We start from the raw sequence: 21,604 nt of genomic DNA, 5'->3' as shown, positions 1-21,604 counted from the left end.
GGTATTTGACAGCTAAATTACTATATTTCAGACACTATTTGATCTACAATCATCAAACTTTGTCAGTTGATGCATCTTGAGTCTTCGGAGTGTATCGACCAAAAAGTAGGTCACTGTGACCTACTTTTGGCATTTGACAGTTATATTTATATATTTCAGTCACTAATTGACCTACAATCATCAAACTTTGACAGTTGATGCATCTTGAGTCTACGGAGTGTGTCGACCAACAAGTAGGTCACCTTGACCTACTTTTGGAATTTGACGGCTATATTTATATATTTCAGATACTATTTGACCTACAGTCATCAAACTTTGTCAGTTGATGGGTCTTGCATGTTCGGAGTTCGCTGACCAAAAAGTAGGTCACCATGACCTACGATTGGAATTTGACAGCTATATTTCAATATTCAGATACTAATTGGCTTAAAATCATCAAACTTTGTCTATTGATATTTCTTGGGTTCTCAAAATGTGTAAACCAAAAAGTAGGTCACATTGACCTACTTTTTTGAATTCTTAGGATTTAACTAAAGATTTAGAATACTAAGAGGCTAAGAATAGAAATGGTGGGGTTGTACAATTTATCAGAAGAGCGATTCTAGGCCCTTGGGCCTCTTGTTTTTTTTAATGAACAACGTGAAAAATAGTAACCATTGCATATCTTAGGATTGGAAATGTCGGGGAAATATTCGAGTTGTAAAGTGAATCTTAATCAACACTGTTGATTCTAAAACAGTTTTTAAGGTTGGATGAAGTTATTGTCATTATCGTGTCTGGTTCTTCAATGTATAATAGAACGCTGCACGATTAGGATGAGTGGTGAAACTCCTACAAGAGAGTTTAGAATGGTTTCAAATTGTAACAAATTGTAATTGATCCAATAAAAACCTACACTGCAAGGTTTAGCCTGATTTGTGACAGAGAAGTGAAAATGGAGACAAAAACCTAACGTACTGATTAATGTACAGACATTGCTGTACCATAATATGTCCCGTCTAAAGACACGCGTATGAAAGGTGAAATAATATGAAATAGAAAGAGGGAGATTAATGATATATATCTTTACGTCATTATCCCCTTACAATTCAACTGTAGCCGAACCGTTCAATGTATGGTTAAGCATATGTGTAACCCAACGGTTATATATTCTGCAGGACACATTTCTGCTTGATTGAATTGTTACTTCACTTTGCTATCAAGAGAGGGGTCAATATGTCAAAGCTCAAGTAGCAATGAAACTTCAAAGAAAAAGCGTGTGGACACTTAATGCGAGGGGATATGCCTCGCTTACGGAATTTTGTTTATTTATTTATTAGTGCATGTACTTTTAAAGAAACCTTTCTAATATTTATCTGTTTTCAGCTCTATTAAGGAGTGAACCTGCATCGTTCCCGATCACGGAAGTGGGCGCTGGTTTAGGAGCTGTTCTGTTTGTGTTACTTGCTATTGTCATTGCTGTGATTTTGTTAAGGTATGTATTGATCACAAATTAGCAAAACATCTCACATATAAGATAGCCATGTAACGTTTTAATACAAATGATTCAGATCTCGTTGTTTCTGAAAATCTAACTAGATCTTTTTTAATTACGTTGTGTGTTTTTCCCCCTGTTTTTAAAATTATTTTGAAATTGTGTGTTTGTTGTTTGTTGTTGTTTTGTTTTTGTTTTTTGTTAGTTTTTTTGAAGAAGATTTATATTTTATAGTAATTTGAAATCTCAACTTTATTGTATGTATTGCAGATCAAGGCGACAGAAGCATGCCAATTCCTTGGAATCTGCCGTCAGCTACCATAATGGAGAACCATTCTCTTCAAGTAAGAAAATTATTATTAACATGTTACACAGGTGTATGTAACTCATCAGAAACAGTCATACAGACACTACACTGTGTATAAAACCCTGTGTGACCATTATGTAGATTTATCGATTACTGAAACAAATATCATTGATTGTTTGAACAGTTCAACATGTGTGTTTCTTCGAGACATATAAATTACACTTGAAATTTTGACATAAAAATTACCAACTGGTGCCTCATGCAAGCAATACAATGAAAGAGTAGATTACTCAATATGACGGAATCACATCTCCATTTATAATACTATAATACTTTATAATACTATTGATAATATGTTGTTGTATAATTAGATTGTGATGTCAAATATTGATTTTGCTTTCTCTATTTTTATTACAGCAGAAAACAAATTGTATACAAATATTGGTAATGTTTCCGTTTCGCTCGAAGACCCGGATGAAGAGCCACAGATAGAAAAACCGGAAGAATCAGTTTACTACAATGACCTCTCTGTAACTAAGGACATAGCAGTAACAGACCTCCTTAAAATCATCACAGCGAGAGAAGCAAAGGAAAACGAAGGCTTTTTAAAGGAATACAAGGTAAAACGCTGGATTTTTACGCCTTAAATTTCCACAGCTAAAAATACGAATTTCTTAAAAAATGTTTTCATGCCTAGAATATTAAGCTTCGAATTTGATATGACCATTAGTATCGGTCCGAGTGTGTTATCTCTAACCGGGAGTGTGGTATCGGCATGCGAGTGTGTGATATCGGTATGTGAGTGTGTGGTATCGGTATACAAGTGTGTGGTATCGGTATACGAGTGTGTGATATCGGTATACGAGTGTGAGGTATCGGTATACGAGTGTGTGATATCGGTATACGAGTGTGTGGTATCGGTACACGAGTTTGTGGTGTCGGTATGAGAGTGTGTAATATCGGTATGCGAGTTTGTGGTATCGGTATACTAATGTTTGGTATCGGTTGCAAGTGTTTGGTATCGGTATACAAGTTTGTGATAATGATATAAGAGTTTGTCGGCATACGACTGTAATATCAGTAGATGAGTATGTGGTAAATGAATCGGTATAAGACTGTGTAGTAAATGTAAAGGCCTGAGAGTGTGATATGTGTGATGTGTGTGGTGTTAGTTCAATGTTATAGAATCGGTCCATGAAACCAGGACTATCTCGAGAAATCCCTCTTTCCTTGTTGCATTATATGTAATTAATAATTCAATACATAGTGTTCCTCTGAAAGATAAAACCTCAAAGGCAACAATGCTTGTGATCATTTATCAAGTTATTTCTGCAATTGAGCTGAAATCAGTGCGCTCTCGCCAAACCTGTAGACTGAGATTACTTCTAACGATCTTTTTCATGCATTTAGAAAGGTTCGATATTTAAAACCAAAAATACTGATAGGTCAGAAAGGGCGCGCAGAGAATTTTCAATTTTAAAAAAGTCTTTCAATCCCTTAACTCCATAAATTATATGCAACTCTTATCATGTAATCTCAAGTTATTGTATTCCATAAAAAAGTGTAGTTCCCTTATTCATATTTTCAAAAATAACCTGATCATGAGTTACACAATTCAACGACGACAGAGCCGAGAAAACTGAAAATCGAAAGGGGTTTTCTTCTGCCTAATCCAAGCATTATGTGTAAAACTATGAAACACTTCCCAATGAAAATTAAGCTATAACGTGCCATACAGATAGTTGACGGATGGACAAACGGTGTGCATAGTATAGGCCACCAACCTAATGGCGGGATCCTAACTAGTTTCTCCCTACATTTGATGCACTTATTTAACTGAATTGCATGTATACATGCATGATGAAAATATCTATATATGACATAATCATAAAAAAGAGTCTATATTTATCTTAGTGATATATTGTAACGCCTTTTGTAAAGAACATTTAGGTTATCTTCAACATTATGCTGGTCATAGTAGGCGTGCGAAGATTTTTTTTTTTAAAAAAAGGTTGGCATATGCAAAACTTATACGGTACCAATTTTGATGCACCAGATGCGCATTACAACAAATGATATCTCTTCAGTGATGCTCAACCGAAATGTTTGAAATCCGAAATATCAATGAAGTTTTAGAGCTATTTTAGGGAAAAACAGTGTGCCAAAAAAGTGGAGTCAAATTTGTCTAAGGATAAGAGCTATGCGTGAGGGAGATGATCCTTAATTTTGAAACGAATTTCTAAATTTTATAACAGCAATTGAATATACATCCGTATTTTCAAGTTAGTAACGAAGTACGTAGCTACTGGGCTGTAGAGACCCTCGGGGACTAACAGTCCACCAGAGCGGCCCCAGGGGTCATAATGTAATAGTAAGAATTGTCATTCTCAAACCTGAGATTTTTGCAGAAGTACATCTGGGTATCATTGCCCAGGGCCTAGAACAGGGCCCAGTTTCATAAAACTTTCCTAAGATATATCTTAAGATATGTCGTAAGATATTCTTAAGTTCTAACTTACGAATTTCCTAAGAATATCCACAACTGTTTCACGAAACGTTCATAAGAAATCTCTTTTCCTAAGATATATCTTAAATATGTGTATATCAAAACAGGTAATCAGTGTTTTCAGATTTTGCATTTACAGTTTAAATACCGGTAGTGAATGAATGGCTTGTGTAAATTAATCATTGAAAAAGATAATTGATAGAAAACCTTATTAGATACACACTACAAGCAATGAAGACATTGGTACATAGTTTCAGAGAGAGAGAAGGGGGGGGGGGGGGGGCTGTCACCTGTTTCAGCCCCATATTGCAACTACATGTAGAAATTCAACATATTTCCAATAATTGACGGTCTGTCATGTTTCAATGATGTTATTGTTCAACTCACTATCCAATTCAACAAATAAATCTAGCCACACAATCCATGCCGTACTCGAAATGTAAACATGACACAGTCAAAAATAAATCCTGATATCTCAACGACAGAAATAGATTTAATTGAGGAGGTAGAAAAAAGAAAAGTGTTATTTCCAAACAGAAATTCAGCTAAAAAAAGACAATGTCAAGAAATTACAGGAAAGGTAAATGCAGTTAATACCTCCCATGAAAGGACAGTTGATAAGCTAAAAAAGAAATGGAGCTGCTTAACGAGTGATACCAAAAGGAAGATAGCGTTAAATAGACGAGAACAGCGAGAACCTGGCGGTGGCCCCCTGCCCAGAGAAGTAGAAATCACTCCAATAGAGGACAAAATCCAAGCTATAATTGGAAACACGTGCGTTTCTGGGATTTCGAATGGGGTTGATACTCTCAACAAGGAACCTTCAAGTTCCACTAAGCCCTCTGCATCTCCTTCAGGCATCTTAATGTAGTTAGGGTTCATGTTTGAAAGTAAAGAAGAAACATCTCTAACTATCCTGGAAACGTTGGACTTACTGATGCCGTGGAGATCAGCAGTCACCAATTGGAAATTCCCCGTGGCATAAAACCTGAGGGCAGCCATGACTTGTAACGATGTTGGCAATGATTGGGACCTACGAGTGGGCCTTTTCAAATCGTTTTCCACCATTTGGCATAAGTCGATGATCAAATGAAGTGGTAGTTTAAATTTTGAAACAATCTCCATGTCGTTCATATAATCTAAAGGATTGCTTCCACCTCTGAACTGCCTTTCTCGTGTAAGTTGATGACGACACAGCAAAATAAAGGCCGCCGCCATATTAGTTTGGACTTAAGACACCTACTTACCTGTCGTAAAGTTACGAAAGAACTTATGAAAAATGTATGTCTTAAGTTAGATCTTAGTCGTAAGTTAGTTTTATGAAACTTGCCCCAGGACTAAAAGTTTAAAGGGTTGTGAATAAGACAGAAAATCTTTCTCAAGATACTTTCCTAAAGGTAGATTACACAATATGTAGCATTTCTGTGAAAGCATGTTTGTGTATGAGGTTTGTTTCCTTTTTGGGGCTTGGAGAAGACTCAAACTGAAAAAAAAATGGTACGATCCCCATTCCCCCGGTGATAGTAGTTGCTCACGGTCCTCTTGTAACCTACGGTACCACATTATATAATCTGCTTTGCTTTGTTATATAGATGAAGTCAACCTTGTATTTAATTTATAAACAAGCATATTCCTAATTTTCAGTCGCTGCCATACGGAGAGCGATTTGACTGCAGAACCGCGAAATTGGAAGAAAATATGCCGAAAAACAGATTTAAGACTACCTTTCCATGTATGATTTCCATTTTTTTTTTTTGCTATCTTTTTAACGATCACGATGATTTACCTAACAGTGCCTCAAAGCGCTTGATATTAAATGAAAATTGATTACGATACTCTGAGCAATTATACATAAAATTACATACTGTGTATACACATACAGTCAGCACTATTTTAAGACGAATAAATTTTTTTTTAACCAAGGTTTGTAATGCTCTATGAATACAGTCTTGATATATATTATGATAAAATGGTGCCATGGCAGTGTTCTGGGTGACGTTTGTATGCGCATGCTCTTGATTTTTTTCAGATGACCATTCGCGCGTGGTTTTAGAGGTTGACGAGGGATTCACATCAGACTACATCAATGCAAACTTCATTGAGGTAGTTCAATTTTTTTCTAATTAATTAGATATTACAATCGTCATGCAAATGATTGAGTTTGTTCTTTTTGAATTTTTTTTCACGAGAATCTCTTGCATTGTAGAACATGGACGGAAAACGTGAATATATTGCATCTCAAGGTAAGCTGGACGTCATACCTCTGTTTTCAGGCACTACAGAGTGATTATTAATTAATTAAATGGTTATCAATACATGTCAACCATCATCAACACAACACGTACATTATTCTACATGCATGTATAATCCTCATCACATGTATTCCCTGTGACGGTTTTGCATGATTAACGTTCTTTAAAAGAGAAACCCTATCTTAAAATCACATCAGTTCATATCGCAATAGTAACCCACCACTTCCAACGATATTAAATGTATTTCACCTATGACTGAAAATTGGAGCACGGAATGCTTTAGCGGTTGTTATTAGATAATGTATATGTCAATATGTGCTAATAAACACCCACGGTAATATAGACACATATATGATACACAAGAGAGAGAGAGAGAGAGAGAGAGAGAGAGAGAGATCACAGCGTCGTTCGATATCACATCTACCTCTACAATGTGTCTTCAGCTTACGTTGCTTGACATGGGTCATTGTAATATTAACCGTACATTGAAGTTCCATCGCCGTACAATTATTGTGCAATGTATTACTAGCGTGTTAATGAAAGGAATTTCTTCATTATGATAAGTGATATGATTAAAACAGTGCTATGTTGTGCTTCCCACGAAGTCCGCTAGTGAATTTGCACATTGCAGTTCATACTGTATAAAATTTACAAACATCACTTGACAACCAAAGTGTACATTACATAGTATTTTTGTGTAATTTTCCCCCCAATCCTGCATATTTACACACAATAATAGTTCTGAAAAATGAAATTATATTTATATATTAATACTACATTTTGTAGGTCCGCGGCCCAACACTTTGGTAGACCACTGGCGGATAATCTGGCAGGAACACGTGCAATATATCGTCATGTTGACCAACCTTATAGAGGGACCCAAGGTATACCTTAGCTTAGGCTAGGAATAGCTGTAATATTACGTCAGTATCTCTTCAGTATATTCACTCACTGTCAAATTAATGTTGCTGCTGTTGAAATGAGTTGAATGATACTAGTATGTTGATTCATTTCCTTGGTAATCACAGTGTAAGTTATTTATGGACTTGCTTAAGAATGAATTATAATTTGTCATAGTATATATGAATATTTGTAGCAGTATTTCAGCATCGTCAATCTGCATTTACACTTCCAGTGTTTCTGCCTTTGATATATGTACTAACTGAAAGGAATGCAATGCACTTGTATAAATTTTGGTAAATGTAGCACGTGGAAGGCGAATATAACGAACAGTGATTGATCTTCTATAAGCAATACAAAATAGATAGTTGAGGAAATACGGACTCCTGGACACACCAGAAGTGGGATAAGGTAACTAGGAAGAGTAAGCATCCCCTGTCGACCAGTCACACCCGCCGTGAGCCCTATATGTCTATCTTAACGGCTGGGAATCCAACAGAAAGAAAAATAGAAAGGAAATCTAAAAAATAAATTTCATTTTTGAAAATACACGAGACTATGAACTACAACGCATTATCCTCGAATACTTTTCTGAAAGTGTTGAATTTTATCTGAAATATATGCTGTTAATAAAATCAAGCATACAAAGAGAAACCAATTTAGAGAAATTATTTGATCGTAATTGCATAATTGCCACAGTGTTATTAAAATTAAGTACAAAGAACTATTTCTTTGACGACGTTGGAAAGGAATGCAGTATTGCTTATTCAACAGGCATAGATGAATAGCTCTCTACGTTTCTCTACGTTTACATGAATATCTCGATATAAAGTAGTTATGTCCAAACTCATTGTCGGGGGGGGGGGGGGGGGGGGTAACGGAAGCTATTTAGGAGCAGTTGATATACCTGGTGGTCTCTGATGTACTTGTAGATCAAGTGTCATCAGTACTGGCCAGACGAGGAGAAGGAGCTTGATGTCAATCCATTTTCTGTCACACTCCTTGAAGAGAAAGTGTATGCGTATTACGTTGTCCGAAGAATGACAGTGCGGAAGAAAGGGGTATGATAGTACATGCATCTGTTTATGTACAGCAAAGGAAACTGAAGTTTTAGTCTACTTTTCTCAGCAAACATGGCATTCTTTTTACTCATTTCATTTACGAAGCATCAACTGCCTTTGTTATATCAATCGAATGCCAGCTAATCTGTTGTTAAATATCTAGTCCACAGGGTCAAGGACTGTCGTACAATTCCACTACACAAGATGGCCTGATCACGGGACTCCAAATCCTCTGAACTTGTTAGTCTTCCATAGACACTTCCGGCACAAAATCAATATGTCTCAGCACCCCATTCTTGTACACTGCAGGTATTTGAATATTTGGCTTCAATATATATTGAGAGGGTCGACGCTTCGACTTATAAGAGTACGTGACTTTGGTCAAACTTGACAATCGATCATTCATAGGCTATTAACTGAATGTCAGGATACATAGTCATGCTTATTTCTTTTCGAGAGGTGACCCGGACCGCAAAGATCAAGACGGGCATATTTCTTGAAATATTCGGTCAATACCATTTTAATATATACATGTACATGTATAATGTTCAAATTCTACGTTTCCCTAATATTCTTTATATCCACAGCCGTTTACTCTTTCAGTCACATGCTATTTGTAAGTAAATATGATATCACAATTGAGTTCCGCCCTCATTATTTATAAACAACTGTGACTTCAAAATCGGGCTAGACTATCACCCGGAATTTCATAGCTAAGAGGCAAAACTTGGTTATGATAAACAAATATCAAAATGAAATGAACTCTTCGTATAATATAACGATTTCGATTTTTGAATTTTTTTTATTATTACTTTCAATTTCACGCGTATGTTACATCATATAATTTGTTTTGTTTCATTAATTGCTGAACGTCTTTTCTTTCAGTGCAGGGATTGGACGAACTGGGACCTTTATAGCTTTGGACGTCTTGTCGAGACACGGCGAGCGGAAGAGCAAGATCAATGTCATAGAGTTTGTTAAAGCCATGCGCAAAGATCGGATGACAATGATACAGAACGTAGTAGGTTTCCTTTTAAACTTGTACTCATTGGAAAATGGCGAGAAAATCTTTATATCAAATTTTTATCAAGCAATATTGAGGAAGAGTCCATATTTTACTGTATATACATGTATGTAATAATTATAGCGTAATCTAAATTTTACGCAATTTTTCATGCGATATTTGGTGTTTTCACGATTTAGCGTTTCTTTTATGCATAACAAAAAGGAAAGTAAAATTCTCATATTTTATCTCAACCATAGATTAGCGCACTTGTATGAATATGAATGCAGATGAACAGTGCGGGGGATCATTTAATGTCATGGTTTACTGATTTTGTGTCTATATTCTGTGGTCTTATGAATTCGCCCAATGGTAATACTAAATAGGTTTTTTAACGTTAACTATTACCGTAGCAAAATTCCAAATGAGCCTTGTAATTCAGTGTTAACTGTAACCGCGAAATACTCGAAAATGAATCATCGGGGGATGTGTCTTTTTGTTTGTTTTAGGACCAGTACATATTCCTGTACCATGCACTGTACGAGTTCTTCAGAAGAAAGACAAGGTTTACATGTATAACAAAAGTAGAGTTTGTGAAACGTTTTGGAGAGATGAACAAAATCGAAACCAAAAAACAACTCTCAGATGAATTCAACGTAAGTGTATGCAAGGGTGCATTGCACGTGAACAAAAAAAAACTTAGATATCCGCCACTGATTTGATGACATAGTTCATTTTCATAGTTATGCTGAATTATAATAAATGAAAGGTGAAAATAACAAACAGTGATCAATCTCAACTCCTATAAGCAATGCAAAATAGAGAGTTGGACAAACACGGACTCCTGGACACACAAGAGAAGGGATCTTATGACTAGGAGGTGTAGACATCCTCTGTAAACCGGTCACACCCACCGTGAGCCCTATATCTTGATCAGGTAAACGGAGTTATCCGTAGTTAAAATCAGTGTTCCAAGAACGGTCTAACAATTGTTATGAAACACATCAGACAGCATTTGACCCAATGATAGGTTGAATTGGTTAAGTAGATCGTTATAACGGCCATAGAATTTGCGAAATGCTGATTGTTGAAACTCCTGTACCATCAACTTGTTTGTCAGTAGCTTGCCTCTATTTAAAAACTAGCCATACACAGAACACGATCTTGCGGATTGACTCAGTTGAGAGATATAAGCAACATATACAGGTGATAATGGAGTATTGTTACATAGATATGGGAAGTTGACGATGGAGAAGCTGAAATCCTCCCATTTGTCATAAAGTTGAGTTGTTGGTTTGCCGTTAATATCTACTTTCAATAAACTATCTAAATATGAATCAAAAGTGGACGACTTTGTGATGTCTTTTATGTCGAGTTCACAGGGATATATCGAATCGACATATGAATGAAATATATTGTTATTAGGTAACACGTCGACAATAAATATAAAGTCGAATTGAAGGCATGTAATAGAATTGTTCACGGTAGGTACCTTAAGTCCTATGCATTGATATGAATTCTGCATGTTATTTTTTTTTTTCAGGAACTAACAAGTTTGAAACCCAAATATAGCGCCAATGATTTCAAAAGTGGGAAGGAACATTCAAAGCTAAATGCAGCCAAGTCCGTGTTGCCAGGTATCGGATTTTTTTAACAGCATTTTACAAACACACATTTAGATTGCATTATTACTTGGGCTATAACTCAGGGAACAAATTTTCATAATTTAATAAGTAAACAATTATTATCATTCCCAATGCATAATTTGGAGAAAGTTTATTGGTACATGTAGATAGTACAGAGGGCGTCCCTAATGGTTCTTCGTGTATTTTCTAGTAAACATAGCCTCTCGTCGAATTATTCGTCTTTTATGGCAAATATTGATAGTGAAAGAGACACTCTAACTCTGTGTAAAAAATGGAAATAAATATTAGAATAATAATAATGGCAATACTGATATAAGTCTTTTATAGCCAAGACTTACATGTACAAAGCGGCACAGAAATACTTGTACTGCACGCATGGTAGCTCAAACGTAGAATAATAATCATGGTAATACTGATACAATTCAGAACTTTTATATACAAGACTTACACGTACAAAGCGGCGCAGATATATTTGTACTGCGTATTGTAGCTCAAACGTTTCCGTTTGAATGATGCAAAACACGCTGTATAACTCTATGCTTATAAATATTATTCACCTCGGGCGTCTCCTGCTTGCAAAACATTAACAGAGTACAAAAATGATTCAGTCAACTGTGAAAGTGAATAGTACATGTTTATTAGAATAATTCAACTGTAACGAAAGAGAAATTCAAATTCTCATCTCGATAACCATTTATCATTTCTCAGATTCCTAAGTTACAACAGGAAAGGTGTTGATAACGAACAGTGATCAATCTCATAACTACTACAAGCAATACAAAATATTGGGCAAACACGAAACCCTTGACACACAAGAGGTTGGATAAATATGTAAGACATTGTCTTGAAAATTACATTCAGCATAGATCTCGTAAAAATTCAGTCAACTATGATGAAAAACATTATCTGTAAGAGTGCATTATTAAATAACATACTGACAAACATACTGACAAACAAGTTGATAGTACAGGGCTTTCAACAGTCTCGATTGAAATCAGCTCAGCATTTCGCAAATACTATGGTTGTTATAACGATCTAGTTCGTCAATTCAACCTCGCATTGGGTCAAATGCTGTCTGACATGTTTCATACCGATTGTTAAGCCGTTCTTGGCACACTGATTTTGACTGCGGATAACTCCGTTTACCTGATCAAGATATAGGGCTCACGGCGGGTGTGACCGGTCAACAGGGGATGCTTACTCCTCCTAGGCACCTGATCCCACTTTTGGTGTGTCTAGGGGTCCGTGTTTGCCCAACTATCTATTTTGTATTGTTTATAGGAGTTATGAGATTGATCACTGTTCGTTATCTTCACCTTGCATACTAAAGTTTAGCAGCTTCCTAAATCAAAGCATGGTGAATAAAAAGAAAGTTCGGAAAACAAAACTTGAAGAAGCACATTCAAAACATGAAACTAAGACTTACCATTTGTTAGAATAGGTCTACCATAACAAAAGTGAAAGTCGATCTGTATCTACTCATTAGGTACATGTAACCACATATCAAATCATTTTCCCAATTTGAAGCCAATGAATAACTATTTTCGGCACAGAGTCCGATGAAAGGTGAATATAACGAACAGTGATCAATGTCATAACTCCTATAAGCAATACAAAATAGATAAGGCAAACACGGACCTCAGGACACACCAGCGGTGAGATCAGGTGCGTAGGAGGAGTAAGCATCCCCTGTCGACCAGTAATTAGAATTGTCCAACTGTGACGAAACGTCAACTTGATATGTAAACACACATACCACATTTCAACTTCCTAAATCAAAATATGATCAAATAAAAGGTCCGCAAAACTATGATTGGCTCAGTTGTGTTCAGGGTTTCGTGTTTGTCTTACTCTTAATTTTGCATTCCTTATAGAATTCACGAGATTCTTCACTGTTTGTGATATTTTAATCACTCCTATCATTACATGTTTATTCTGTATCATCTAGTATTTTCTTACTTTCATATCAAGATGCACTCACACATAAATAGATCAACTTAGGTAACAAGAGGCCAGTGGTTATGGCACAGGTTTCGCAATTCCAAAATTCGAACACCAAACAGTTATTGGTATCACCAATTTCTTTGGCAAATTCGTTAAACATGTTTGAGGAATTTCGTATACAATGCTTTTGATTTACGAAATAATAACAATTAAAATGAAACTTTTGAAATAAAACGACCTATAAGTCGAATATGCGTCCCTTCATTATGAACAAAATATGCTGACAGTAATTTACATAAATAAGATATACCAATGTTCTCATTATAAAACGTCATCCTCTGACAACCCGAATCTAAAGGTTATGAATATGAATTTTATTTTAATAAGACATTAAGATATTACTTAAGCTTTCCAATATTTATTGTAGTTGATAAATATCTAGTCTATTTGACGTCAAATGTGAAAGGTCGAGACAGTTACTACAACGCCGTCAATGTGTCGGTATGTATTTCATATCTCAGTCAAGAAAATCGTCTTAATTATTTCAAAATACTCACTATATGTTTCATTCATGATTAATTACATTCAGGAAATAAGGTGTCATTTTCAATTAAAAAAAAACCCACAAAGATACATTAAGCCACTTGATAAATATTAACAAGGCGTTCGGTAGATTCTCTCATATTTCAACCAATTCTACATTGTAAAGGTGTTGATACACTTGTAAATGACATGGAGCAATACGAATACCAGGCATCTTCTATTTTAGAAACTCAGTTTTAATCTGGGATGCAAAGATACCTTTTTGTCAGTAACGCACAATTGTTGATATTTTCATCCGAGATTGGATCCATACGATTAAATTGCAAATACAATTTGAGTGTTTGATATTATAGTCATTCACCCGAGCTGAAGAGTTTATTTCTGTGCAACATCCGGTGCATGGTGCCGCCATTGATCTTGTTCGTCTGCTGATTGATCAAGAGTCACATTTCCTTATTTCTTTGACCCCATTGTCTGATGTCGATGAGGTAATTAATGATAGAATTGAGAAAGTTAACTCGTGTTATATCTACACACAATGCATATTTGAAATGTGCATAATAACAAATATTCCTGCTAAATTGAATATTTAATTCACCTTCGAAATTCAAACTTAAATTCTGGCGGCTTTTATAATTAATTTCGGCAAGAACAGTTATACCAGTATCGTTCCAAAGAAGCCATATTTTGTTGGTCATTTCGATACGTGCCTCTAATACTGAGCCGCAATAATATATCATTCATTTTGACAGCTTAAGGACTGGGTGAAGGAAGAAATCCAAAATATAAAGCTGGAACCATACGAAATCACCAAACATTCCCAAACAATCCTCTCGGAATGCATCAGAAAAACCAGTATAGGAATAAAAAAGAAAGAGGTCAGCAACTGAACAAACGGATTCCAAGTTAAAATATTCATATAAATATAATACAAAATGTATGGCATGTATAGTAGCAATGTGCTGTAAATGTACATTTGAAAATCATAAATGCTTACTTATTTGCACTTTCCTCAATAGGGAAACAAGACCCAGAGCGTGCAGATTTTTGAATGCCTAACCTGGCGCCCCAACGATATCTTACCAGCAGAGACTTCCTCACTGACAGATCTAGTCAAACAATTTAGCCTCGACCGAAAATCAGAACCAAAAGGACGTGTAACAGTTATGTCAAAGTATGCATGGATTTTCACAATTTGTCACATTTAAATCTGGAAAACAATCCATATTTTCAAATTAAAGTAGGTCAGATAACACGCTAGTCAAAAGAAGCAGTGAATTGTACCTCTACCATTAGTAATTACTACAACCCGCAATCAAATTTTGATCTGATGGTGAATGCATTGCGTCTATTTCTGTACAATAAACTTCCTGTTTGGGCTTTTTACGTCTAGACAAGAATACAACTGTGGGACTTGTCGTAACCATTGTTGTGAGACATCTTCATGGAAGTGAAAAAATCTTTAAAGACATTAATGTAATTTTGATCTAATTCAAAGCATCAGTATAGGGTTTCCAACACGAAAATGTTAACAAATTTGTATAAACCTTTTTGTTTCTGTCATTGAAATAGTAAATCACAATTTTGCAACAAACAATTTTTGAAACCAAAAATGACAGATAATATCGCTTTAAACCGAGATCACAAAACACAATTTTGAAATCAAGATACATATGTATGTTCATGGCACATTAGCTGCTAATTTTTCCACGAATTCTTTATTTTATGAACTACATTGCATTTCAAACTTTTCCTCAGAGATGGGGCGACATCGTGTGGAATATTCTGTGCAGTCTATAATGCCATAGAACAACTGCAACAAGATGACGAGGTGGACCTTTTCACTATTGTGCAGCAACTGCAATGTCGCAGACCGGAAATGATATCCAAAAAGGTAGGCTTTTTTCAACTGAGCATGCGTAGTAATTTTTATCATGGGGTATATAAACACTGGAGGAATTGAGTGATTTGTATAATGGACGATACCGATGATGCGGGAACTTTCTCATGCTCCTATTACTTGCGTATGCCTAGGTAATGCAAAACTCGTAGGCACTGCATGCCTTTTATCAATGTTTTATGATATATACAATTTTAAAGGGGAATGGGCACGATTTGAGCTGTAATTTTTCAATTTCTTTTCCATTCTGATTGTTTACATTGCTTAACTAAAGTATTTCAAATGGTCAACCAAAATTTGAACATTAGTTTTTGAGTAACAAGTGAGATACAGCACTGGCAATTCTTTGTTATGTAAACAAGGCTCGTGCCATGTTTTTGTTTACATATAGAATACTTAATAGAAAATAGCAAGTTTAAAACAATATGAGATGTGCAATAAACACTAAACACTATTGGAATGTGTTTAGAATTAAAATATGAATTTAAAATTCTGCTTTAAACGAACTTTTACAAGTATATTCAACATATGTAAACAAAACATGACACGGGCCTTGTTTACATAACTAAGAAGTGTGAGTTTTGTCTTTCTCATGTACCTCGACAACTGACATTCAAAGTATTGCTGACCATTACAGATACCTTACCTAAGGATTCTAAACGTTAAATATGGAAGAATAAAATTCGAAAATATTCAGCTCAAATCGTGTTGATGCCCCTTTAAAGGCCATGCATTTAACAGGGAAATGATAGATGAAACGACATAAGTTTATCTCCGACAACATTTTGCTTAATATAAATACAAGTAATGGAGCATTATACGAAGTAAATATATATTTTGTAGGCACATATTTCCTATATTAATTTAGATCTATTCTATTTACAACTAATCAATATCACATGCTGGAAATAATGCATAATTCACTGGATTGGATTATCCTTCAACATACATGTAAGGAAATACGATTTCATGAACATCAAAATATCTTGAAAGCGAAAATTGAAAATTGTATAGTTTTTTAATTGTGTATCTTGAAAATTGTGTAATTAGCTCACCTGAGCCGAAGGCTCAAGTGAGCTTTTTTTTTTTTATCAAAATTTGTTCGTTGTCTGTCGTCGGCGTCGTCATAAACTTTTCACATTTTTATCTTCTCAAGAACGACTGGACCAATTATAACCAAGCGTGGCCAAAAGCATCCTCATGTAAAGGGCTTTGAAGTTTGTTCAAATAAAAGGTCATGTCCCCTTCAAAGGAGAGATTATCACAAAAATGCAAAAATAGGGTGGGGTCATTTAAAAATCTTCTTCTCAAGAACCACTGGGCCAGAGGAGTTGACATTTTCATGAAAGCTTCCTGACATAGTACAAAGTCAGGTGTGTTCAACTCCTAGTCCCGGGGTAGCTTGGGGCCACAATAGAAAATCAAAGTTTTGCATAGAAAACTATAGGGAAAATCTTTAAAAATCTTCTCAAGAACCAATGAGTCAGAAGAGCTGAAATTTATATGAAAGTTTCCTGACCTAGTGCAGATTCAAGTTGTTCAAATCATGGCCCCCGGGAGTAGATTGAGGTCACAATAGGGGATCAAAGTTTTACATAGAAATATATAGGGAAAATCTTTAAAAATCTTCTTCTCAAGAACCAATGAGTCAGAAGAGCTGAAAGTTACGTGAAAGCTTCCTGAGATAGTGCAGATTTAAGTTTGTTCCAATCATGGCCACCGGATATAGATTGGGGTCACAATACGGGATCAAAGTTTCACATAGAAACATATAGGGAAAATCTTTAAAAATATTTTTCTCAAGAGCCAATGAGCCAGAAGAGGTGAGATTTACATGAAACTTTCTGACATAGTGCAGAGTTAAGTTTGTTCACACCATGGCCCCCGGGATTAGATTGGGGTCACAATAGGGATCAAAGTTTTACTTGAGAATAAATAGAGAAAATGTTTAAAAATCATCTTCCCAAGAACCAATGAGACAGTGAGACAGAAGATCTGAAATTTACATGAAAGCTTCCAGACATAGTGTAGATTCAAGTTTGTTCAAATTATGACCCCGGAGATAGGTTTGGGCCACGATTGGTGATCAAAATTTTACATGAGAATAAATAGAAAAAATCTTTAAAAATCCTCTTCTCAAGAACCAATGATCCAGAAGAGCTGAGATTTACATGAAAGCTTCCTGGCATAGTGCAGATTCAAGTTTGTAAAAATCATGGCCTCCAGGGTAGGTTGGGGCCACAACACGAACTAAGCTTTTACATGCAAATATATATGGAAAGTCTTTAGATATGGGTCGAGGTAACGCAGGTGAGCGATGTGGCCCATGGGCCTCTTGTTTTATGTTTAGGGGTTTCAACAGTCTCCAATAAAGTCAGCATTTCACATATTCTATGGCTGTTATAACAATCTAGTTTGCTCATACAGCCTAACATTAGGTCAAATGCTATCTGATGTGTTTCATACCGATTGTTACAATGTAGACCGTTCGTGACACACTGAGTTTGACTACGGATAACTCTGTTTAATTGATAAAGATATAGGGCTTACGGTGGGTGTGGCCTGTCGACGGGGTATGCTTACTCCTCCTAGGCACCTGATTTCACCTCTGATATATCCAGGGGTCTGTGTTTGCCCAACTATCTATTTTGTATTGTTTATGGGATTTATGAGATTAATCACTGTTTGTTATCTTCACCTTTCATACACGTGTATAGAGCAGTGAATGCTACCACATTAAACGTTCTTCTGAAAAATTCTGCTTGAATATTATACTCTTCACTTTTCAGGAAGAATATGACTTCTGTTTTAAAGCTGTCGGTGATTACATGAATTCGGACAGTGTATATGCAAACACCTGAGATGAGATCTTTGGATGTATATAATAGTGTGCTGTAGCAGATTTCCCATGATGCACAGGAATAGAACATTTTGTTATTGTTTTTGTTTTAAACTGTTTGTTCATGACCTACCGATATATTTATTATATATAAAACTGCAATATGATCCTTTTGGAAAAAGTAGGGGAAAACAGTTTTCCCAAAAACAAACACTACTTTGCAGTTTTATGGTGTATAGGCATGTTGATAATTTCGATTTTGTTGACATGATTGTTATATTGTTATATTTTGACATGATTGTTATATTTTGAGACAAACACACAGGAGTTATGCGTGATAAACACGTGCAGTCAGTCGAGACTGAATAACTTCTCGAGTTCTCAAAGTACAGTTTAGTTCATCGAATCTTCCCTATCAGTTCCACCATAATCTGTGAGTCGATGGACTTCTTCACTTGATTTTTTTTCCGCCTGATGAAGGTTTTCATACTCCCGTAATCAGAGAGTCGGGACATATGGAGTTTGATCTACCTGTCTGTTTGTCGCAAAAACTTTAACCTTGATCATATTTTTTGAAAGGATAGTTATAGAACTTTCATGTTTTACCTATATATTTCTGTGACAAAACATTTCTATTGGAACCAGAAGTTTTTTCCTTGTGACCTTCACCTTATAGTTTAACCTACTTTTGAAAACGTCATCGTAGACCATAACTATTGAGTGGTCAGTGTAATGGCTTTCATATTTCCCACATGCATTGCTTTTGACAATATCTTTCTTTGAATAACAAATTGTTTTATCTCTTGACCTGAGAGTTTGACTTTAAAAAAAACCTTTACCATAACTTGGTATGGTAAGTGATAGGGCTTTCATATTTCATGTGTGTATTACTTTTATCATGACATTTCTATTAGTATTAAAACTTTTGAACTCATGACCTTTGAGTTTGACCACCATGTTCCTTTTTTGAAAAATCAACTTGGGTCATGAATTTGAATGTTCATCAATAGGGCTTTCATATTTCACATGTGTATTTCCTTTTACAAGACCTTTCCTTGGGAATCATAATTACATTGGCGTCACACAGTGCATCAATGTTTTGCGAACACATATGGTCATCTTTAGCTCATGCATTATAATATAAATGAGTTTTACATCCTTATATGCTTTGAAACTATGATGTATCAACATAATTAGTGATGCAGCAAATTAGATACGGTCTTTAATCGCACTTGTTTAGTATTCTAATCAGAGAACTTGTTGAAAATTATAACACTGATACTTGTATTTTGATTATGATTGTGTATATCAGTGACTGTCTCTGGTAGTAGCTTTCCAATTGGTATGTACAGGGTAGTTTGATGATGTGTTTCAAGTGTTGATGTTTTATATATTTTTAGAATATTTTATTTATATACGTGCTAGTAAAGGTATGACACGATGATTAGATCTCCTGAGCATAAGGCTGAAGTGATCTTGTCTGAGAAAAATGCGTCTGTTGTCTGTCGTCATTAAAGCTACCGTAATTCTCGACTTATATGTTCATCTATAACTTCTTTGTCAATCTCAACCAAACATGACACAGTGTATCGATTTCCAAGAGCTTTAATCAGAAAATAGGGTTGGTGTTAACAAAATCTTTTCACGAACCTTTAACGCTGTAACTCAGAGGTTCCTTATGTGGTAGAAATTTAGGTTTTGTAATATTCACATATAACGGATGGGGCTCCTGTGGGGTTATGCCGGCATAGAAATAACCGGGAAACGAGGATCACACTGGCAGCGCCACAAATATATATATATATATATATATATATATATATATATGAATTTTCTTTCCTTTAATTCAAGGTAAGCTTGTCAAGATTGATATGGAAGACCCCTATAATAAAATAAAATCTGTTTTCAACAGGATACTTGCGATCATAATGATGGCTTCAAGTATATTAAAGGATGTGTTTAAAATCCCTAAATGTACAGTTGATCAATTGTCTGCTTAAAATGAAAGCTGAAAATAACGAACAGTGATCAGGTGGAGTGGATTCAATGTTTTACACTTTTAATGCTGTAACTGTTTGCCAGCAAGGTGGTTCAGTCGGTGAGCATTGTGGTCCATAGATCTTTTGTTATTTGTTTCTAGTTTTGTTCTCTGTACAGTGAATAATAATAAAAACATCTCATTATTGTATGATGAATTCCAAGTTTGTTTTTAAAGTCATGTTGAAATTAAATTGTAGAAATGATATCGACAACATGTATACGAATGATAGCCTTAGGTGACAAAGTTCATTAGCAGTAAAGAAAGAGCTTGTATCAATTTACCGAACAACGTTCCTTACAACTTGAATTTTGAAGTGAATTTAAATATTTGTCTTGATAACAATTAAACGTGTAGGATTAGACATCAATTATGATACCAATTAATACACTTGGACCATGTTGGACCATTATCATTGGTGTCAAATCCGCCAAGTACTTCTCGAGCCATCTCACTTTGCCGAAGAAACAAAAGGTGGTTGTGTTGAACAGTGAAAATGGTTTATAACATTTCCTGATGTGACATTGAATGTATCATTTCCAATCCCTCGAATGAAAAAAAAAACAATTATGTCTTCAATAATACAAGTACTTTTGTCCATTATCTGTTTTCATAATATTTGGGTGTAAAGTCAAATGTTTCTTTCATGTGTTCTAGTGCAAGCAAAGTGAGTACATCTAATCAATCGAACTTTAAAATGAGTCATACACCCAAATATTATGAAAACAGATAATGGACAAAAGTACTTGTATTATTGAAGACATAATTGTTTTTTTTTTTCATTCGAGGGATTGGAAATGATACATCTGATTAGATTTATATGGCATTGTCATTTTATGGTTTTAACAACAGATAACAATATTTGGTTATAAACACCAAATGGTGTATGTAAAGATATAGAGAAATATGTAAACAAATGTTTTGTTTAGAAAGAGGTCAATAAATCTCTTCAACAAAGATTTGGGTAGATGCTGTTATAAGAAATTAAATACTTTTATGATGTAATAAAATTCGGATCAAAACTTGTTTCAGAAGAATGCTTTAAAATATTCATATTCAAGGGTTCGTGTTTGCTTAACTCTTAATTTTGTATTCCTTATCAGAGTTACAAAATTTATCATCGTTCGTTATATTTACCTTTTCATATTAAAAGGGAGGTAATTTTTGCAACTGTCTAGATTCATCTATGTC

General features: G+C 35.1%; 1 protein-coding gene across 3 annotated transcripts in view; it reads left to right on the top strand.

Moving 5' to 3' along the window:
* Positions 1–20,563, top strand: part of LOC125662940 (receptor-type tyrosine-protein phosphatase kappa-like) — a 97,014-nt gene extending 76,451 nt beyond the window's left edge. For all 3 annotated transcript variants that reach the window (XM_056147213.1, XM_056147211.1, XM_056147212.1), the window contains 18 exons: positions 1,366–1,474; positions 1,745–1,818; positions 2,199–2,401; positions 5,932–6,019; positions 6,317–6,390; positions 6,494–6,530; positions 7,326–7,423; positions 8,372–8,500; positions 8,664–8,809; positions 9,386–9,521; positions 10,013–10,159; positions 11,047–11,140; positions 13,521–13,594; positions 13,990–14,124; positions 14,389–14,514; positions 14,656–14,810; positions 15,395–15,530; positions 18,326–20,563. In XM_056147213.1, the coding sequence (XP_056003188.1) occupies positions 1,366–1,474; positions 1,745–1,818; positions 2,199–2,401; positions 5,932–6,019; positions 6,317–6,390; positions 6,494–6,530; positions 7,326–7,423; positions 8,372–8,500; positions 8,664–8,809; positions 9,386–9,521; positions 10,013–10,159; positions 11,047–11,140; positions 13,521–13,594; positions 13,990–14,124; positions 14,389–14,514; positions 14,656–14,810; positions 15,395–15,530; positions 18,326–18,397 (2,033 nt within the window). In that variant the 3' untranslated portion in view covers positions 18,398–20,563. The remainder of the gene's footprint in view (positions 1–1,365; positions 1,475–1,744; positions 1,819–2,198; positions 2,402–5,931; positions 6,020–6,316; positions 6,391–6,493; positions 6,531–7,325; positions 7,424–8,371; positions 8,501–8,663; positions 8,810–9,385; positions 9,522–10,012; positions 10,160–11,046; positions 11,141–13,520; positions 13,595–13,989; positions 14,125–14,388; positions 14,515–14,655; positions 14,811–15,394; positions 15,531–18,325) is intronic.
* The last annotated feature ends 1,041 nt before the right edge of the window (positions 20,564–21,604 follow it).

Source organism: Ostrea edulis, chromosome 8 (assembly GCF_947568905.1).
Source record: "Ostrea edulis chromosome 8, xbOstEdul1.1, whole genome shotgun sequence".
NCBI lineage: Eukaryota > Metazoa > Mollusca > Bivalvia > Ostreida > Ostreidae > Ostrea > Ostrea edulis.
The sequence above is the reverse complement of the archived record's forward strand: the minus strand, read 5'-3'. Positions and strand labels throughout refer to the sequence as shown.